This window comes from Atractosteus spatula, chromosome 4 (assembly GCF_055471065.1).
Source record: "Atractosteus spatula isolate fAtrSpa1 chromosome 4, fAtrSpa1.hap1, whole genome shotgun sequence".
NCBI classification, from domain to species: Eukaryota; Metazoa; Chordata; class Actinopteri; order Semionotiformes; family Lepisosteidae; genus Atractosteus; species Atractosteus spatula.
The window spans coordinates 69,129,212-69,151,952 of NC_142709.1; the positions used below are offsets into that span (position 1 = coordinate 69,129,212).

The window sequence follows — 22,741 nt, forward strand, 5'->3', positions numbered from 1 at the left end:
TTTAAAACCATTTAAACTAACCTGCACGCAGGCATTCCTCATTTCTACCAGTTTCCAGTGAAGTTTGAGGAGGAAAAGGATCAGGACAAATACTTTCAGGTTCCAGGCCTAAAGTAAGAAACCCATTCAAGCCACAATACTGGTCTCCTTTCATCACTGTTCTTTGAGCAAGACTGTGCAGTGCCTACCGGGAAAATTGAAAATGCATTAGTAGGTCATGTATACTGGAGCTTAGCTGGTCACCCTGTATTGCTTTTTTAAAATCGAGCTCATGCTGTAGCCTCTGAAAAAAAATGGAAAACATCAGATCGGACCATTCACATGCTAGTTGACATATTTAGTAATATTTAATATATTTAATAACTTAATAAATCATTTTGAAGTAGCTGTGAGAGGAAATAAAAGATAACTTTTATTACGTTTCAAAGAAGCAGAATATGTTTAATTTTTTAACATCTAAATACCTGTGTTCTGGAGGTAGTATGAAAATGGGGAATAATTATTATTTTTTTGCCAAAGGAATATAATTTCTTAGATGCAGTACAAGTCTAAGATGACAACTGTCTGTGATCAAAAATGTAATTTTACACATTTAATAAATGTTACTTTTTTCCCCTTGCCTTGCAAGAATTGTATCATTAAAACTAACAACAAGTGTTACTTTGAAATTACATTCTCAAATGCTTTGGGATTTCAAAGTAGTCTGCACTGCAGCAAGTAACAAGATATAAAATTAAATTATTTAAAGAAGAATTATCTCTAATTAATCATTTTTTGCATCGTTAAAAACCTGTGAAATGATATTCCATGGTTCTGAATAGCTTATTGTTCACTACTGACTTACTTTCTCACTCATCTAACAAGCTGACATTGCCATAAGTGCAATTAGAAGTACAGTATGTGAATTTTGACCCAGACACGCGCTTTTGTCCTGCTTTAATGCAATTATACTTTTTAAAAAATGTTTAGCCAATTGTTTCATAAACCCCTTGTGTGCATCTAAGTGGCCATTAAAGCCCATTGAACACAAATTACTAGAATAATTAGTATATCTTTAAACCATTTTGCAATCTGACAGAGGCTACAGTCTGCAGAAGGGAAATTAACCTTTCATTTTAATCTTTTGTGCTTTTGTGCAGCACTAGTTCAACATTATATTTAATGACCTGAATATTTTATGAATATTTTACCTTAGATGGTTGTAATGTAAGGCCCAGGCCTGTAGGATTGCTACTCTCAAACCAGTGATTTGGGTTGGATCCATTCTCTGAAGTGGATGGTGAATCTTCAAAATGCATGTCTAACAAAAGTGATGCTGTCTGAGTACAAGTATGAGAATTCACAGGTGAACTTTCAGTTTGCTTTTCTGTTCTTTGTCTCTGTCTTTGTTTTGGTTTCTGTGGATATTCATGAGCCCTTCTTTCCATTTTAGAAGAATCCTTCAGAGGAGTTTGTCTTGATGTTTTAACAGAAGCTACATGAAAAAACATAAATTAGATTTATTACATGACCTATTCATGCTCTTGCCTTCTTAAAGTGTTAAAAATATATTTTGGAAGGGTTTACACGAGCTATTATTAAAGCAAATCCAGTTTATATAACATTTAGCTAAGCATCAACACAAGAGTTTTGATTACGCCTGTCACTAAGACATTAATAATGGTTAAATGGTCTTCAGCTTTTTGATAATGTAACATGAAAGTATATTTCTCTATAAGATATAAGGTAATCAATAAAGCCATTTACTATATACATGAATATGGTCAACGGCAGTGCACAATTAGGCTTTATTGCCACAATAGGTTGTCTGATACTTTTGCACTGTGTGGAAATTGCCAATTTACATCATTGCTTTTGTCAACTTAAAACGCTTCCAGATAGTTGTAAGGTTTTCTAAATACCTGCATTTCTTGGTGAGGGACTTGTCCTATCACCTGAAGACAGAGGTGTTCTTTGCAAGGATGGAGTACACATTTCAAGCTTCTTCAACTGTTTAATCTCTTTGTTTCCTGTCAGTTCTTCAGTTTCCAATAAGCCATGCAATTGTGGTGAGCCCCCCCCAGTCCTTTCAGCTTGCTTTCTTCTTGGGGAACAAATCATATACCGAGTGACGCTTTGTGACATGTTACTCCAACCAAGACACATATTTGAATCTAAACTATTGTAGTCTTTCCTTAGATTTAAAAACTAAATACTTACTGTACATGCAGCCCAATTCTGTTGATTAAAAACGTGTTTTTTAATCTATGTAAAAACAAGGCTGTACAGACATTCAGCTATCAACTCTAACACACTTATCATCAATACCTGCAGTTATTTTGTTTTTACACGAGTCATGTATTTCACTACAAAATGAAAATAAATGTTTAAAGCCTGCTGATAAGCTTGAAGTGGTTTCACATTAAAGTGGTTTCATTCTAAATTCTGCCTGTTGAGTCTGTTAATACTATTAAACACCAAACACCAAAGAAAATCTTTTTTTATTCCTTTACCCTTGAGTACCCCTTATTGAAAGTTATCTTACTCTTTGGAATCCTCTTCTTGCACTACACAATAGGTTCTTTTCTCCAAATGGTCTTCAAGCACCTGAAACATGAACATAAAACATGTGTCCCAATAGCCTATCATTTGTCACGTAGCTATAATTTTAATGTACATATTTCTCTCTTGTATCAAAAGTACTTCTATTCATTTTCAAATTGTCTTAGAAGCATTGATTGGGATGTCATCTTTATTATGTATGAAAACTATATAAAGGGATTTGTACACAATAACGTCTTACATCACATGGGACCAGTTAGAAATATACTTACCTCATCTAACTCCAACATACTTAAGCGTGATTCTGTACGCTGAATATATTGATCTATCTTTTTTTCTGTAAAAAGCGAAACACAGTATCTGTGTATCTCCAGCTCTTCAGCTGCAAAATGAGAGAAAATATTTTAAAGTCAGAAAACCTCAGTGTAATCAAACCCTATGGACTAAGGGCTATGATGTAAAGGGTGAAGTTAGACTGCTTTGAAAATATGTCCACTTAGAATATGAACAAAGCAATGAGCAATGAAGGTCAAGAAAACGTTTTTGTTTACTCTGCCCATTGTGCTGAGAGTTAAGTTGCTATACTTCAGGTTTAAGAACATGGTTTAAGTACACCACATATACAAAAAAGATAATACATTACATAACTCGTAACTCAAAAGCCATAACACATGTGATTATTGTTTATTCACAAGCTTAAAAGACAGGGATTTTGCCACTTCAAGTGGTCACAAGCATCTCTGTAGAGAAATCTGACAGGTCTGTAATTTTGTATAATTTAAGAAGGCAAAAAAAAGTCAAATGCCAAGAGCAATGTTAAATAAATAAAGCACCAGTTTACAAAAATGAATAATAAAAACTGTGATTGCTTTCAGGATAATCATGTGTGTGTCAACACTTTCATTCAAATACAAATTTAATTGAAACTGCTTGTCATAATTTTAAGAGGTGTCAGGTACTGGAATGCGTGACAATATGTCAAAAATACAGTTTGGTCGTCCCCCAGTTTTCTGATGGTTGACCAAAATCTTATCATACAGTCTTTGAGAGACAAAATATGGATCCTCTCCAAAAGACGTTTAATTATGTCTGGTCAAGGCATACTTGTGGGTACTTTTTTTTCTTCCAATCACTTTTTTTCACCTTTTACCTCAAAAAAAGAACAATACATTTCAGCAGGGAGATTAATTGAAATATGATGTAGACTTTTGACATGAGCAAAACAGAACATGACCTACAGTAAAGTACTGTATTGTTTTTAAGAAAATTAATTTAACCTGTCAAACTTAAACCTTCTTCATCTATCAATCTCTTTGAATCCATTGGAGGTCTTTGAAATGAAGTGACAGAAGACACGGCTTGATATTGTTCTACTGGAGTTCTGGAAAGAAAATAAAGGTAGGAATTTATTTAAGTGCTTCTAAAATTAATTATCTTGTTTTTTGTCTTTTGTAACCCCCAGATGGATAGAGGACATCTGGCACTTCATTATTAGGTATTTCAAAGATTAAAACAGACTTGAACCATGGGTTTAGTCAGAATATATATGAATGAATTGGGATAACTTAGAAATATCTGGACATAATGTATACTGTATTTATAGTGGTGCCGTTCATGCATAATGGCTCCATGTTTCACTCAGGTATGTGCAGTGGTGAATTACATGTCTTCCCCTACATGTAAAGCACTTTTGAATCTTTGAGAGTGAAAAGCACTGTATGAATGCAAGGAAATAATATCAGTAATTACAGTACTTCTCATACATTATCTCCTGTAAAATAATACATACACTGTGAGGTCTGTATTTTCAGACTTTTTTGTCCAAAATGCTTTAATACTGTTTTCTAGATGTTATTAATAAGATAACATCCTGAACTTTCTAAACATTAGAATTCAGAGTATGTTATGTGCAATGAACCCCTAAGGCACACTATCAAAAGTGGTGATCTTCCACACCACATGTTCTTCTGCATTCAATACCATGTTGCATTTTAACTTATTTAATCAATTAGGTTGCACATCCTCAATGTAAGAAACATTACATGAAGAAATGCTCAAAAACCCATATTCTGAAACAATTATGTAACTTAATAAACACCACAAAATGCAAAGTAAAATTAAAAGCAAAAGCAAAAATCTAATCCTAAAATCATTTTCTATGAATATAGCAGCAAAAAATGTGCATTTTAATCTTTTTTTTTCATACTGCTTCCAATAAACACTTCACAATTCCATATATTCTGACTTGTTATGATATGAAGGGATGATCTGACATGCAGGCAAGATGTCATGGTCAAATTATGGGACAATTACCGAGGCTTTTTGTACACTGAGGTTTGTGCCTTGTATATTGCACTGTCCAGATCCGAAGATTAGCACTTGTCTTACACTGCTGATTTTCTCTTGCTGTCAAATGAAGGTTTTCTACTGTCACTGCAAACACCACACTTCCTTTTGTCATGTGCTGGGGATTTGTCATCCGTATCGAAGGCTCTTTGCTAGACACTTAAACAGCAGAGCCTCAAGCTATTCTGCCCTACTTCTACAGCAAGCTGTGCTTCCAAATGTGTACAATACGGGAAAATGGATTACTACATTGGAATAAAGAAATTAAAAGGAAATTGTTTATCATATACCATGTAAAACATATGTAAAAAGGCCTAAAATGTACAAAGATTACATTAAGAGACCTGAATACTGGGATAACGACAAGGTTCCTTACTTATTATGTAAAAGTTGTTTTATGGTATTAGCTTTCTTCATTTTTATACATTGGTAGAACACAACACAACATATAAGAATATAACCATAAGCAATGCAGTTATGTTACTTTTGACAGAGCCAATGTTAACTCTCCTAAAAACACACCATATGGTGGAGTTTGGACAACTTTTAAAATAATGCTTAATTTTATTACACAGGTTCAAAAGATTATCATTAAGATTTACAACTGAAATATATATATTTATAGACCTTACCGTCTGTGTTTTTTCAACAACAGCTTTTCCATATAGCTCAAACTGTGTTCCCTAAACTCAATATCAATTGGTTTTCTTTCTTGCACAAGGTCTGCTTGAACTGCAGACGCTTCTGTTGACACTGAAAACAATGACACAAATTTAGAATTTTGAGTTATTAAATAAAGCTGGACTACTCTGTATGGAACTATGTGAAACAAGATCTGGCCAAATACTGTATATCACAGAAAAGTTAAAATATAGAATTACAAATGTCAGTGCTTGCTTGAAAACATTTTTACTGACAAACTGACAGCACTATTTATTTTATGGTGACTGGCAGATTGAAAATTTTACTCCTACTATGTTCAGCAAAGAATTTTATAATGCTTCTGCAATGGGCTTTAGAACACTCAGTGAAGCTAATTTCCTCCACTATACATTTTCCAACAATCACCTTTTGAAATTCTGCTCAAAAGCTATTTACAGAAGCAGTAGGCACAGTAAATAAAATCCAAGGAGAAACAACAGAAAGCAGAGATCATAAAATAGCGTACACAAGAAAATGGAACAAAAATAAAAATAAAAATGATATACAGTATAAGCCACCGGGCCTTTCATTTTTTGCAGACTAGTTCTGATTTCTACAAGAAAAACTGCTGCTTTAAATTACATGTGCATTAATTGCAGATTTCCACATGAAACAGCACTGTTTCTAAACTAAGTTCTTGGAAGTAAGCATTTCTACTTTGGTGCAGTCAAATTCTCCAAAGACAGGAGTCATTACCTAAAAATGCAAGTGTGTTAAATTTATCTCCACTGCAAAAGTAAGCAGTTTTACCATACAGTGGGAGTAACAGAAAATGATGCAATAACAGAATTTCTGTAGCCTGAGAAAAATTCACAAGCTATGATTTCTTTTTAACTAAATTTCAATGGATTTGAAGTCAATGTTTATGGAATTCGCTTTTATAACATGTATTTAATTCAAGTTTATATATTAGCTATTAACAATATAAAATTTTATTTCAGTATCACCAGGATATGATAAAGGAACAGGAAAGCTTCATTTCAGAATAAATCAAAGGAACATTAAAGGAGAACTGCAATAAAGAAATACTAATAATTCAAAATGAAACAATACTGTCACTGTCCATGAAGGCAAGAAACATTTTTGATTTAGCTACTTTCTTTACATAAAATATGAAAACTGTATTATAGCTTTATTATATGATCTTCTTTAAGCATTATGGGGAGATTATGCACCCTTAATCAAAACAGTGGAACACTGCAGAAAATGTACACTGAGAATATACTGTGAATCAGAAGAAATCTATCAACCTATGCAAATTTGCTATGTCTGCACCAGGAACATGGCAAAATATGTTTTTTGTAGCTGCACTGACATTTTATTGAACAGACATCACATAGGTAAACACATTATACTGACTGACATTTATCATCAACCAGAGGATTGATCAATTGAGGGTCTACTAATGTATAGCGCCACTAGGTGACTAGAGTGTTTGACCACCTTTGAAAGCTGTCCATACATGTGCTTTCCTGCTGGTATATTATCATATAAGATTATTGTTTCTCAGGAAGAGTAATAACAAGCGAGGTCCCAGGACTTTATAAATGCAGTGCCTACTACTCATGGTCTCCCAGACATTGACAAGACTGTAACATTATGCCAAGTTAGACCCTGCTGGTTGAGAAGAGTGCAGATGGTGAACAATGCTGTGCTGACAAAGTCCAATCTCCTACATACTGATGTTACCACGGTATTTTCCTCTTAAAAAACAGGGTCTTTTTGTTTTTAACAGGTTCAAACATCTCCACGCCTGTGCCCAATCACCTCTCTCATGAATGAGTTTACTTAGTGCCCACGTAACAAAATCACAAAATTTAATGTTATCTCGAGTCAGTTATGATCAATTAAACAGAATGATGGTAAAAAAACTTTAATCGATATCCCAAAACTCCTTTTTCTAAAAATATCAATGTACTGTATGAATACAACAGAGGTTTCTGTTGATGCTCCGTATAGTTTGTTGTTTTTTTAGTCAAATAATGAGGTTTTTTAAGTATTCAGATTGTATTGTTGATAATGAAGTTCAGTCTTTGCACCTATTGTCTGTAGTGGTTAATCCTTGTACCTGGGAGGGATTCCAATGGTTTCCAATTCTGATTGTTCCTTCCATTACTAGCTCTCCATTCCATTAGTACTTCCTGAAAGGAGTTTGCAGATTCTGCCTCATCAAATGCACCACTTAGTAAGGACTGGGTCTCATCACTTGTGTCAGGATTTTCAAATTCCTCCTCAGGGTCTAAGGTTAAAATCTTAAAAAGCAGCAGTAGTAAGACTGGATGTACTGTTGAAGTCATTGGAATTTTAAAATATTACACATACTATACATAAACACGTATATGAACATACTGTATATACTGTAATAAACTAGGTCAGTCCTAGAACAAAAGAAACAATAAAACATTACAGAGCAACATAAACTATTTTTCTCGGTGTACAATGAAGAGTTCATTGGTGTACTGGAGTTACAGCTAAGTATAAAAGATTACAAATGAAGTTCTTAAAATCTAAAACAAAATCTTTTAATGAAAGTTAGAGGAGAGTATTTTCATGTAGTGGTTAGTGTATGACCATCTTTGGTATGACAAGTGTGGAGTTACAAGCAATGTACACGCATTGTGATACAATGGGAAAGTAGTGCTACTATGGTTTTAAAGCCAAGTTCCTAGCATAATGCCTTGAAAATGTATGAGTTTCTCATACATGTATAAATACGTGTATAAATAATTATACAAACTGCCTGACTAAAATTTTACATCAAGGCACTGACTAGTTTAAAGTCATTCATTAGTTTGTTCATGCAAGTTGAAACATTATCAAATTTATTCCCATGAAATTCGGTGCTTGGTGCACCCATCATCCCGGTCATTGTACAAATTGTCTCTTTGAAGTAATTATTTTTAAATTAACATTATTATCAAATGCAAATTGGTGGAAATTCCAACTTCTGTAATGCACTTCAAATTAGCAGAAAGACCCCTACAAACTCATTAATATTAAGCCTTAATTTTTTACCTCATTTTGTTATAGATAATAGTAAATGACATTTCCACCTCTAGCGTGTGAGCACCTAAATTATTAAAAGTCAGCAGTATATTTAAGTTTTAAACTCTAGGAGGAATCTGCATGGTGTTTGAATACAGAACATACAGTATGACAATATCTACTGGTTTATGTATTCACTGACCTAACATAACTTGTTATAATGATGAATTTTTAATCTAAGCAATTGGGTATCTGCTACATTTTGAATCAGTGACTGTGTAATTACAAATTTAAAATTAAATGAAAAAGCAGAAAAATACAACTATTGGAGAAACTTAGATGCACATGTTAAACATGAAAAAGCAAACAATCACAATTTACCTTAAAATGTTGCACTTTTTAAGTTCCCTAGTAAAATCTATACAACATGCTATACAAAGGCATACAACAATGTTTTCATCTACATTTAAAAATTACAGTTTGATCTGAATTTTTAATTTTATTACATTAAAAAATCTTCCCTTTTAAAGCTTGCAGTTAAAGCTGCATTGGGGATAATCCCAATTTAGGAAGCAGAACCTGCACTGGAAACTAAAACACAATAATGTGCAAAATGTTGAGAGAAATCACTATCTATTTACTACTTCAGTGACCTCACTTACCTCAGCATTTCTATTAATTTCAGGTGACGGATTTCTTACAGGTGGCTGCTTGCCCATTACGGCATCCTTCTGTTTGGTTTTCACAGCTGATTCTTCAGGATCAATTTGTTTCTTAAACTGACTAACAACATCTAATGTGCTGACGGAAGTCTGGATCTCCATCTGTTAGGTGAGCAATAAAAGATATAAATTAAAGATTGACTTCTGCATCCTTCGAGGCCATTTAATTACAATTCAAATTTAACCCGTCAGTGAATGTAATAGTCTTGTTATCTTGTAATGCAGATTAAACAAGAGTGTTGTTTATTAAACTTTAAAAGTTAATAAACTATAAAAGAGTTAAAAAAGAACATTAATATAAACTTTGTGTACCATCCAATAACCAATGTTTGTTTATTACTGTCAAAGAAATTTACTTAACTTCACCTGTTAAAAATAATTAGTTTGCTAGACAATTTGTGGGAACAACTGCACTACAATGTCCATTTAAAAAAAAAACTTTTTTTATAAAAAAGAATACCATAATCAGTTGAAAGTCTAATGTTATAAAACATAAAAAGGAGCATAAAACAAGAACAAGCCATTCTGCATATTCGAGTTAATACACTACATGATTCTACTGAATTCAATTAGCCTGTAGAAAGTGGCCACGTATTAATAATTGTCCGTAAAACATTAAATTAGGGGTTGCAAATGGCATTTCTGAATTCTTTATAAATGCTAGTCAAGTACTAATAGGGTGATAGAAGTGTGATAAAACCAAGTTCTAACGTACAGTAATTGCATGTTAGTAACAAAATCCTAATCCTGACCATAGCCAGAACCAACGCACCTAACCCTGGAATTACTGAGAAGTTAGTTCTTACCATTTATAATGCTTCATTGATCTTTGAGTTAATTATACATGATTGATCATATTTTGACTGAGATAATTAATCATTACTGAGTCTCTTTGAAATATAACTGTGAATTTCAGATCTATAACTAAGTAGTACCTCATCAAAATCAATCTGAAATTTCAAGTTAGCAATATCATAAAGCCTACATGTGCCAACGTTTACTGCAGCTACTTTAAGAAAATGTTAAAACCTAAGAAAGATACCCATCTATTGAACACATCTTTTTATTATACTATAGTTTTTTAGATAATTTCTGTTTGTATTTAGTAACCGATTCTATGTTTTACACATTAAACAAAGTGTCCTTATTTTCCTAGGTTATTTTCTTACATCTGTAAATTCCACTTTTTGGTATTAGGGCACAACACAAGAATGTCAACAATAATTTCTCTAGATTTAAAAATGCTAACAATAAACAGCAGTTAAACACTTGTATATGGCTTTTCCAATATTTCCGATACCCACGGGGCAAATACTGTCAAGCCCTAGCAAGACATGTTAGTCTTAAAAGTTGGTAATCTAATACTATATTTTAAGTGTCAAAGACATCATTGCTTGCAATCATTGATTACAATATTGTCATTAAATAGTGCAATGACTAATAAAACAAAAATAAACAATAAAATTAAATACATAATTAAATGTTATGCATTTAAAGTTATAAATTGTAAAGTACCAGGCATAATCAAATCCATTAAATTCATTGTTCACATTTCCATTTTCCTGAATTTCTTGATTCATTTAAACCCTGCCAAGGTACAAACTCAACTGTAATTGAGTACTTGAAAGCTAAGATAATAAGGTATAAGTAATTAAAATATTACTGTAATATGTACAGTACAATGAAATTGTGCTTAAAAAGTTATGCTCAGAACCTTCCATTTCAATGACCTAAAAACGTAAAATATAAATAACCACATGAATGCCTTAATACAAATTCTGATTGGATTTGTATTTCTTACTATAAGCAAAACATATTGTTCATGAAAATTAATCAAACATGACCAGTTAAAATCTTTTTCTTTACCTATAGGCCTGAAATCTGTCTTTCACTGATACCTAGAGGTAAAAAATAAAACTTGCAACTAAACATTGAACTGCATTGAACTGACAAAATATTGCTTTGGCAATATAAAAACACACATAATTTAAAACACATATTTTGTGTACTAACTGAAGGCAATACTGTATAAGCTGCACAGTAAATACATTCTTATTGGAAGTCTGGCCCACAGTTTTATGTCTAGTCTTTCTAGATTTAATTACCTACAAACATACAGAGATGGACTATGATTTTAAGTTACACTTTCGTCCACAGTGCTGCATCATTGACTCAAAGTTATCATTCGCCTCCGAAAAGAAGAGTAGGTTGAAATACCTGCCCCAGGAGTTAAAGCTGCTTGTCAAACTGCCACAATTGACATGTCTGAAGCTCCAAGACCGTGCTGTGGTCAAGCTGAGGATCCCTTCTGAAGTTGTATGGGCTACAATTGTATATTTTACTGAATTTATCTTGTCTGGGTGCTCTTAGCTGAGCACTGAAGATGCCCAGAGAGCCAAAAAAATTACCTGTTATAATGAACATCATTCCAGAATGGCTCAACTGGCAAATTTGCTTAGAGGTGGGACAAATTACGAAACATAGATCAGCTATTGTCAGGACTAAGATCGAGTATATGATTAGTCACCTAAGACCATTCTCTGAGCAGTGGTGCCTGAGATTTGTTGGTTTCCAGTGAGCTTCCAGCATCATTAGCAAGACATCCAATATTCTTTCAATTGATGCCACCTCTTCTGCAAGCACTGTGAAAACTTGCACTGTAAAAATGGTGGATGGTTTTGACATGTACGTTTTTCAGAACATGCTTCTCCTCCCTACTGCTCTAGTACACAGTTTTGCGAGTTCAATCACAATTTGTGATTAAAGAGAATTAGGTGGGTGTATTGCTTTAGGTTTTTAAACCATTTCAAAGTATGATTTCAAGATTATAAATATATAGTTCATTTTCAATTAATTAGGAGGAGAAGTCTAAAATGTTCTAGAATGTGGATTATTGTTGTACAGTTTATTCAGTTTTGATTTAAATTAGTTTTTTTCTATACACGGCCAATTTGGACGAGCCAATTTTTGTTTTAACTATATCAGCTCACAGCCATGAATCCCCATGTCCACACACAGGGGAGAATGAGGAAGAGTTAGAGAGACTCCTTCAACTAACCCATGTGGCATCACGCGGGGCATGTTCAGCGCGGAGGCAGAGCCCTTTTCTGAGGGTGACGCGTTGCCTTGGCCAGCACAGCTGGGGCAGTTAATTTTGGAATAGCCACAGCTGGGGAAGTAGGTTGAGAACAGACTGAACACTTCCCCGGAAGAACCAACTAGCAGGACTAGTCATGAAACCCCCGCAAAGAGAGCGACAGTCCCAGAGGTGACTGTGAAGAAAGAGGCGTAAGGCCATCTTTTTTTTTTAGTTTTTTTTTCTCCTCCTCTTCTGTCCCCACTGTGTATCCTTATCAGGACAGGCTGAGCTTTACCTCCCCTGTCACGCCGTGTATGCTCACCGGGGCAGGTTGAGTGTTTAGGCCTCGCTCTCTTTTTACTCCAGCCAGGACGCCACTGTTCCACACAGAGACTTTTTTCTTCCTTTTCTCCTTCTCTTTTTTTTGTTTTACTCCCTTTTTTTTGACCTCACGCCGGTGCCTTCAGCCCTTTGAAACTGGGCATTGACTTTTACCAGTGTTCACCGTGCCTCCTTCCAAGAACCCGCATTGTTACAGTACACACAGCTTCGAGCTAATCATCTTCTAACACATCTCAGCCCTCACTGGAGGTCCGAAGCCAGCTGGAGAAGAGGGGCATCCCTCACTAGCAGCACTGCATGCCTGCAAGCACTCAGGAGGTCACTGTGAGAACCTGACAAATCCCACCATATCCAGTCAATTGTGCACCACTGCTTGAGGAATTCCAGTCAGTCAGCAATCAAGATGACCCTGACTCAAACCTATGGCCATAGAGGTCAACCTGTGCAAGCATCTTTACCAGTTGAGTTATATGGGGTTTGGGGGTATTTTTGTACTGGGGGATCCTTTTGCATGCAGACAGCAGTACAGCTTAACGCTTTTTTACCCAGACTAATCTCTTTCCTGTAAAAAAAATGAGATTCTTAGATTTTTCTTCATTGTCAAATCAAGACTGGATTATTAATGAATGCACTGTCGTCTCGTTACATAAGCAATTTTGTAAATAGGATACTGAATATGGCCTCCTTATTGCTGTCAGAATACATTTTTCACATTTGCTTCACCTCTATTAAATATCCACATGTCCTTGAAGCATTATAATCAGCAGAATACTGAAAAATATATGTTAAGTGAGAGGGAAAACAATTCATATTCATGTTATTTTTCAAGATTCTTGATGACTGAAAACTGTTCAATTTCAACAAAAAAGAAACGTAGGTGCACTGTGAAAAAGGTTATAAATTTAGGCCATGTGATACTTTCACTGACTGACTGCTCTCAGCATGAACTTAATTCTGCCATCTATGTGCCTGAATTTCAAACTCAGTGGAATCCACATGGGGTGTAAGTATATAACCTTTCACATCAAAAACTTGTCATTCATGACTGGCAGCAAGGATTTGTATTCTTAAAAGAGCAGTCTTTGTATGTATAAAAAATAACCTATCTTTAATTCACCAAAATGTCTCCTGTTAAAAGTATGCAACACATACTGTATATGGATAAATAACCTCATACCTATTGCACAGATACAGTTCACATAAAATCGCATGGTTCTTTGTGAAAACACACAAACAGTATACTGTGGATGCTGTATATCTTGTTTTATTTTTGCTGTGCAAGTACTTTATGGACTGGATTTCTGGACTATTTTTCAGACAAATGGAGCCCATTTATCCTGAGTTGAAATAAAAAGGCTAAAAGTGTGCCAGGTAATTTGTGTTGGATTTTATTGGCATGTTTAATGATGTTGAAAAGCAAGCTGGAAGCAAATCAATGTGACCACAAGAGATATGATTAGGTATTTTCACTTAATGGTATATACCTTTTAATGTGCTTTATCATAAGACATAAAAAAACTGCACGCACCATTTCTACAAATACCTGTATCTCTCTACAAACTCTGACAGTATCTATTACAGTTGAAAAGGCACTTTATGCAATTTCTAGAACATTTCCATGATTAATTGCAGCAAAGGTACATGAGAAAGAAGAAAAGAACATTATGATTATTACATTAATTTAAAGCAAATTGCATCACTACCCTGTAAAGCTTTCAGTGATGCTTAATCCAAGTACTACTTTTTGCCAATAGATGAAGCTGAATGTGTGCATATGTGCTGATTTTATTTTGTTGTTGCCATTGGTTGTTGTTTTGAAAAAGGAAAACAGAAAGTTATGACATATAGTTAAAGGAGTAGAATTTGAGTCAAACAACGTTATGTGAAACTGCTGCATGTACAGTACAATGCACTAGACTTTATTTCAAATTCTGTGTACAATTTTTGTTATCACATTGCAAAAAAGATACTGCTATCATGGAGCCAGCCCAGATGGGAGAAACTACATGCAATCGTGGTCTTAAAGAAATGTCCTACTCTGACAGACTAAAAGAACAGAACCTTTCTAATCCTGAACAGAGAAGAATACAAGGGGAGCTGAGCCAAACATTCAAAATTCTTAAAGGCACTGACAACGTCAACCGAAGTGGCACTCCCAAGCATCTACAAAGTATTTATAATACACAATTCCTGCACCCATTTATTGCTCTACATCAGTTAGGTTGATCCATTTGGGTGTGTATTAAATCAAGCAGTCTAAATACATAAATTCAATAGCAATGTGAACAGCACACCTAACCTGCAGTATTCACACAGCAATGTAACAGTGGTTGGTGTTAATTATAATGGCTAACAGCAGTGTAAGCATTTTGGTTCAGATTTGAAATCCAGCCTTGAGTCTACTTTAGTAAAATGCTTACTAACCTAGCAATGTTAAGCAACAGTGCTTCAGCAAAAGGTTAAGACAGAAAGATTGAACCGCACTTTAAAATGCTGGATCAATTTTATTTGACAAACATGATTCATCTGACTAGCATGACATTCAGTCACAGATACAACCTTGTTGTTAACATTCTCTTGGAGTTATCAGCATTAGGTTAAAGAGTAGAGACATAATACATATGTTTCAAAATACTATTGGTATTTAATGTTTCTTATATATACTGTCTTCCCATTTGCATGCAATTTTTAATTGCAATAATTATAACATTAAACAAAGAGCAAAAAATAGGGTTGTAAAGTGCAGTTTTTGTTTTTAAAGAAAAATTAAACAAAAAAATACAAAGTCCAGGTTTATTTTTTTATAGTTGCCAATGTCCATTGCAGGGTACACATGCAAAGTATTTGATGTATATATGGATACTGTGATGACAATTTTTTTTTAACTTTACAAAGGAAAAGAAAGCGAGGTAAAACAAAAATCCTCACTATATTTAATTGTTCTCATTGTATTAGAAATGTATATGTTTAAATACTCACTGTACTGTACATTAAAACCTCTAAGATATAGGATTCAGAAGCTCAGACCAGATTAATTCTTGGGTTGCCAATGCACAAGTGGCCAAACAAAAGGTACTACAACACAGAATATAATAATTAAAGTAAAGCGTACTGGAAAATGTTTCGACATGAAGTGCAAGATATGCTAGCAGCTCTGTATGTTCTGCAAAAAGATGTAGTGTTTCTTGAGTTTCATATCACCATAATAGTAACGTAGTGTGCTGTAAACTGGCAGGTTTTGATAAAACCAATTTTTTGCCAAAACATTAAATCTGAAACAATTAGACAACTGGAATGTATAAAACCTTTTTATGTTGCAGTTTCCAAAAAGTATTACACTTTTATGAAAAATTCATTAGTTCTTCTGTCCTGCAAACAAATTATTACATGTACTGTATCTTCACCATATCTAGTTTTAGAAGTTAATATTTTGTGACCAGTTAATTTTAATGTGAAAATGGTACTGAGATCTTCTCTTCTGCATGCTTTGTGAAAACAAGAAAACCAGAAGTCATTCTGTTGTCCTAACTACTGTAATTATGACTTTGAGAGTTTGTCATACCTGAATAGGTATCAATCTGTGGAATTTCAGTGCCCCCTTCTGGTGGAATCTGGCAAAACACCCAATGCAGTAATCTTCTCCACATTCCACACACATCTTCAAACGAGCAAAAAAAATCTTCAGAAGATCGTCTTAACAGTAAAACTGAAATAATATATATAATTCTATATCATCCAGAATAATAAGGTGCACATTTTATATAAAAATATAGCTCTAACCTAAAGGGACCTAATTATTTCTAAAGACACAAAATACTACTTAAACTCAGGAAGAGCTAAATGAAATAAATAAGAAACAAAAAATACAATACTCTAATATTCTAGCTTATCATAAGCACACAACCCTATCCATTACAGAAGCTCTTTTGGGACCTACTGATGTTTTGTACCACCTCTGTGTACTTGCAGTGATATGCCCCCTTTGACAGACTTCATGTTTGGCAAGCTAAATATGGCAGCCTGTTTCTATTCACTGTTAGGAAGAAACGCAGCCTGATTTCACAGCTGTGGCCATAATTGACAGAAACAGACAAGCTTTATTTTGTGACATAAAAAGGAATAAATAAGGATTAATTCATTCAAGCTACTGTGTTAATTTGTCTTGGTTTATTCAAGGTTTGCGTGATTCTATTGGTGTAATAAAAAACTTGTTTAACCTTGTGCTGGTCACATTCTCAATAGAATTATCTTTCCAACTATGTGTTTTGTGGATATGAAACAAAAGACTAAGTCATTATCTGCATACCTTACAGGAACAGCAAGGTTGTTACCAGCTCCGTTCACTATTACAAACAGCAATGAATATACTGTTATACTCTCACTTCAGTGGCGTTCTTGGAACATGAACTTGGTGACTGTAATTGAAATCAATGCCTTGTCTCTGAGTTTAACTGTAAATGTCAATGAGAAACTGAGAACTAACGTCAAACTTACCATGCATGCTCTGTCTATAAATAACTTTGCCATGAGCTGCTCAATTAACCTCATTGAGCATGAATGGGCTATACGTCCTAGTGCATGGATTTCCTGGAGCTCTCTCTTAAGATTCTATGCCAGGAATGCTTCATTTTCCCCAGGCAAATATTGGAAAAAGGAAAATGCTACTTTAAATTTATAAGAATATTTGCACCATGCATAAGGAAAAATGCAGCTACAGTAGATAACACATTAAACCCATTTGTATATTACCACTGCTTCCATATAAAAAAACAGGTGCTGGTAAACAAAGGCAGCAATGTACTATAGTCAAATATTTGCATATTTAACATAAAATCTAAACTGGACTGATTTTGAAATTATAATTATAAGATATTGTAAGATCTTGAAATTATGAGATAGGAAAAATACATTTTCTTTTATCTTTATTATCAGCTTGTCTTTTACAAGATTGCCTGTTAAATGAAAGAAAAACATACCACAATTTCCGCAAACTGTAATTTTCAAACAGTCTCATCAAATAAATAACACTGTCCATGATATCTGTATGATGTAAGGTCTGGATACATTGATCTGCAAATGTCGTTTGTACATTCTCTCAATTTATTTTTTACATAAAACATTCACGTCTCACCACAGGTTTCCTGATTTATATGCTAAACAATCTGAGACTCCTTGGAAATGCACAGGCAGCTGTTAAGTGATTTACTAAACTGACACCTACCACCCCAGCCTTTCTTGATTCGCACTGTCCACAGTCTTTTCCCTTCAGTTTAGTTTTTCGACTTGGTTCCAAACTCACTGATGTTTGCTGTTTTGCCATTGTTTTCTTGAACTCTGCAAAAGCAACATTAAAAAAATCAAAACCTTCACGAAAATAACTTGCTTAAATTACATTAACCACGGTTATCGCAAACAGCATTTTTCTTTGCTTGCACAATGCCTATTTCAACAGTACAGAAAAGTGACATTTTTAATATAATACACATACCTTCAGGTTGATCTTTGAGAACTTTTACCTTCATTTTTCCAACTGAGAACTATAACGAAAAGAATAATGCACATACATTTGTACTTAATTAAAATATTAAGTTATTAGCAAAGCTCCATTGTTAATTGTGCAGAATATTACAAACAAACCAGAGTGTCTTCTGTTTTTTACTGTAATTTGCTGTTGAGCAGTTAATATGATAACTGAATGATATCAGAATGATAATAATACATATTCTTCCTTAGCAAGGAGGAACTAGCATTGAAAAATATTGTAATTAGATATTAATTAGAAATTTCAAGCATTGTGCTGCAGCTTCACATTTTAGGCCTTACTAACGGTCCTGGTAGTTACTAAGGATGAAGAGACTACATCCAGAACTAATTGCTACAAGTTGACCACAAAAAACATACATTTCTGTGAAACTTCACAATTAACAGTAGCTACAGGGTGGGAATTCCAAACTACAGGGTTACTTCAACAAATTAAAACAGTTAATTATTTTTCTGGTATGTAATTACACATTATTCACATCATTACTGTATATGAAACACCTTGATGTCCCAGCAGCCCTACATAATTAGCTGAGCACTACTAGTGTTGGATGGGACTAGGGAAATCTAAGTTCACCATGTTGAGTGTAATCAGAAATGGTCTTGTCTATCCTCAGGCAGAAAACAAAGCTCTGCTGCTTGTGCTTTTGGCATGCAGACTGCAAAAAGGCTTGTCAGATACTTTTCACCAGACACCAACAACATGATACCAAAACAAACCATGCCAATACATTAAAACTTTGAAGAACATCAGTTGCAAACAAGAGGTAGCCATTTCATTCGAGGATCTCATCCATCTGTATGATGAAGGAAGGCAGGGTATCAGCTTCAACAACATGGCTGTGTAGCTTTTTTCACACTCTCACAACCTTCTGTGTAAAGAAGTGCCTTGTGTTCTCTGTCTCAAATGTACTGCTCCTTAGTTCCCACTGTGTTCTCTATGTGTTAATTGTTTTACTCTTGATCCTGAAGAAGTCCCTGGGTTTCCTCACCTTTTGAAAACTGTTCTCCTTATTTTGTGCCGGTTCTTGGGTTTGATTACTCAGTTTACCAGCTTGTCCTGACTTCCAGTGATATACTTCTGAATTTCTGAAAGACAGAATGATATGTACTACAGAATAGAGTAACAGGTAAATAATAGTGATTTAAGTGGAGTAGCATCAACTACGTTTCCTGGAAATATAGAATGATTTTACTTCCTTTGTCATTTTATGCAACATTCCATATTTAAGGATATTTTGAATGCCTTAGATGGAGAACTGTACATGGCAAAACATGACATCCACAGCTTTATGAAAATACTTTAATACAGATCACCTTGTCCTTAAGACTGAGAAGACATGGATGAAGCCAATTAAAGATATGGACCACAGTGTTTTATAGCCTTACAAACATTTAAGACATATTGAATATTATAATACTACTTTAGATTTAACCTACTGTAGGAAGTAAATGTGTATCAATCATACATAAGGTCCAAGTAAATTAATGTTTTGGATGGAACAATGCAGGACTAGCTCAAGGGAAAGCAACACACAATGGGATGGGAAATAAAACACAAGGATGAATAATCTGGACTAATTTAGGTTGAAATCTTAAAAATGAAAAGTCCCTGCTTGCACCCCAGCTCCATCTTTTGAAAACTCTATACATGCTAGAATATATTAATGTTGTTCTGTATTCAACCAGCCTGCATAACCAATGCAACCACTGCTTCGGGGAGATAAAAATCATGATTTAAACATACAACAATCACAAATAATCCAACTCATCTATTCTAAAAAGAAATCTAAAATCTAAGGCAAATGCTTTAATAAACAAGTATATCTTCTCAACATAGACCATGGACTATGAATTTAATATTTCCAGTCACTGAATTCCTAACTCCATGACATTTTTGCAGTACCATTATTCAGTATTTTTCTAAATTATATATACTGTATGTATTTAACTATTATGTGCATTTTTCACTACTTTTTGCATAAGCAGTTTCTAAATATATCTTCATCACATTACACTGTGTAACTTACATGCAATGATAAATGAATTTCACTGAACAAAGCATATGTGTTATGCTGAAATATAAACTTATCTTGGTATGCATTTCCCCATGGAATTCCCATGCAATTTATTATGATTGAGCATGTGAGGTGGAATTATTGTACAATGTATTATGATTGAGGATGTGAGGTTTATAATGTGATATATGCACTATCCTCTACAGCAAGCAAAATTTCATTAAATAAATTATGCCATTGTGTATTTTGACAATATGCCCTCAAACGGGTTCTTCATAATCCACAGCATGGTAGTCTTTGGGTAAAAATTATAGCCTTATTAATGCAGGGGATTTTCAGAAAATAAATGTACAGGCCAGAGGGTCTTGAACGGTGAATGTGGAGAGCTACAGGGTTGTCAAGTTTGCATCCAAACCCAGGTCTCAGTTATCTAATAGAACCAAGTAATGCCTTAAATACTGAAGACAAGGATGATATGTAATATGCATCTAATTAAAGATACTTATAATCTCCAACATCAGTGGCCATGTTTATCACCCACCTCTTAGCTAGTTGAACATCCCTTGAAAAACTAAAAAGTCTGACTTTCTGCTGATCTGTTCCTCTGTTTTGTGTGCAACCACTATGTTCTGCACAGCCAAATGCTCAAATGTTCATAAGTGAGGCATCATTTTTAATATGTAACAGTATACATATGTAACAGTATGTTTAACAGTATATGTGAGCTGAGAAAGCCAAAAAAAGGATTAACATTATTTGGAGACTAAGTTTCCCTTTTGTATTACAAAAGTCTATCTCTAGAGACTAGAGAGCAGAAAGGGACATCACAATTTGTGTGAACTGGTGAAACCAGCGGTTTACAACAACATGGCAACCATATAATACTTTCACAAAGTTCAAGATTTTGTGCTTAATTAGAAATTTGTAAAATTTTGCTATACCACCAGTGAATTTATTTTGTTACTGAGATTCCCTCAGTTCCCTTTTAAGAACAGAAAAAATGGTTACAAACAACAGAAGGCCATGCAGCATATAAAGCCTGTTTGGTAGCTATAATTTAAAATCTAAACTTGAAGCTCGCTTTTTTACTAGGGCTTGTGTCTGATAGCTTTACAGCTTATCCTGTATGTTTTTACTTTTTATAATATTTTTTCTTTCTCTCTTCTTTACCACTATGTACGACATCCTTGGGTATTCAAGACTAAAAAGATTCAGTTCTTTAATCCTGTCAATGCAGGCCATACCACTGAGTCCTGGAACACATCTGGTTGCTGGACTGAATCCAGAGCTACAACACTTTCTATAACATGATGACCAAAATATATTGTACAAAATATTGTACAGAATCTTAAAGAAGCCTCATTAATGCAATATACAATTTTAATATAACTTCCCTTGATTTTAATTTCTACCCTTTTGTCCATATATCCTAACATTTTGTTTGCCTTTTAATTGTTTTTCTACTTAGTCTACACAATGTAAACAAAGTGTGTCAAACACTTAAGTCTTTTTCATAAGTAGCCTATTCTATCTCACTGTTTCCCATTTTGCATGTACAGTTTGTTTTTCCTACCTGAGTGCAAGATCCTTCACTTGCTTACATTAAACATCAACTTCCAGGTGACTGCCTAGTCTTGAATATTTATCTCAATCGTACTGAGTTTCTTTTGCTGTTTCTATGTTTGCCAATCCACCCATTTTGTTTATCATCTGCAACCTTGAGTAGGTTAACTGAACCAGAATCTAAATCAATGAAATAAATTAGGAAGAGCAGTAGTCTTAGGACAGATCCCTGTGGCACATTATTGATTACATCAGCCAAGTTTGAACACTACCTCTTACCTGTTCTCTCTACTTTCTATTTATTAACTAATTTTCAGTCCAAATACAAATATTGCCCTCAACGTCTACTATCTTTAATTTGACAATTATTGTTTTATGAAATCTAGATACACTGTCCACTGTATGCTCTGTCCATGCATTACTGTTGTTGTTCAAAGCACTCTAATAAGTTGGTCTGACAGGACTTACCCTTTCTTTGTTGACTGTTTCCAAGAATATTCTTTCAATATAGATGATTCTCTAGTTTAGTTCTAATAATTGTTTCCATATCCTTACATATAACAGAAATCACATGTATCTGTTGATAAATACTTGGATAAAGTTACTAATTGTTGTTACTCTTCTTGTGGAAGGACATTGCAATAGCAATTCTGCAATGTGTGGGTGCTATTCCTATGTTGTTTGAATATTGGAGTTGGTACAATATAATTTGGCCCTGGAGATTTATTAATCTGGAGTGCTTCTAGCACCCAAAACACTATAGCCTTTTCTACGCTAAAACTATTTAATAAAGAACTTCATCCTTCCACTGCCTGAGGCATGTTGTTGACTTATTTTTCAGTGAATACCTGAGTGAAATACTCATTTAGTACATAAGCCATTTCTCTTTCATTTCTCATTGC

The 22,741-nt window shown here is 34.1% G+C and overlaps 1 protein-coding gene across 1 annotated transcript in view; it reads right to left on the minus strand.

The window, feature by feature from the left end:
- Positions 1-22,741, minus strand: part of zbbx (zinc finger, B-box domain containing) — a 34,669-nt gene that overhangs the window by 7,466 nt on the left and 4,462 nt on the right. Inside the window, exons 4-16 of the mRNA XM_088913735.1 lie at positions 19,251-19,347; positions 18,206-18,254; positions 17,939-18,051; positions 16,280-16,375; positions 9,237-9,398; positions 7,658-7,841; positions 5,520-5,640; positions 3,819-3,922; positions 2,814-2,923; positions 2,525-2,586; positions 1,902-2,083; positions 1,191-1,474; positions 22-184 (exon numbers count right to left, since the gene is read on the minus strand). Coding sequence (XP_088769861.1) covers positions 22-184; positions 1,191-1,474; positions 1,902-2,083; positions 2,525-2,586; positions 2,814-2,923; positions 3,819-3,922; positions 5,520-5,640; positions 7,658-7,841; positions 9,237-9,398; positions 16,280-16,375; positions 17,939-18,051; positions 18,206-18,254; positions 19,251-19,347 — 1,727 coding nt within the window. The remainder of the gene's footprint in view (positions 1-21; positions 185-1,190; positions 1,475-1,901; positions 2,084-2,524; positions 2,587-2,813; positions 2,924-3,818; positions 3,923-5,519; positions 5,641-7,657; positions 7,842-9,236; positions 9,399-16,279; positions 16,376-17,938; positions 18,052-18,205; positions 18,255-19,250; positions 19,348-22,741) is intronic.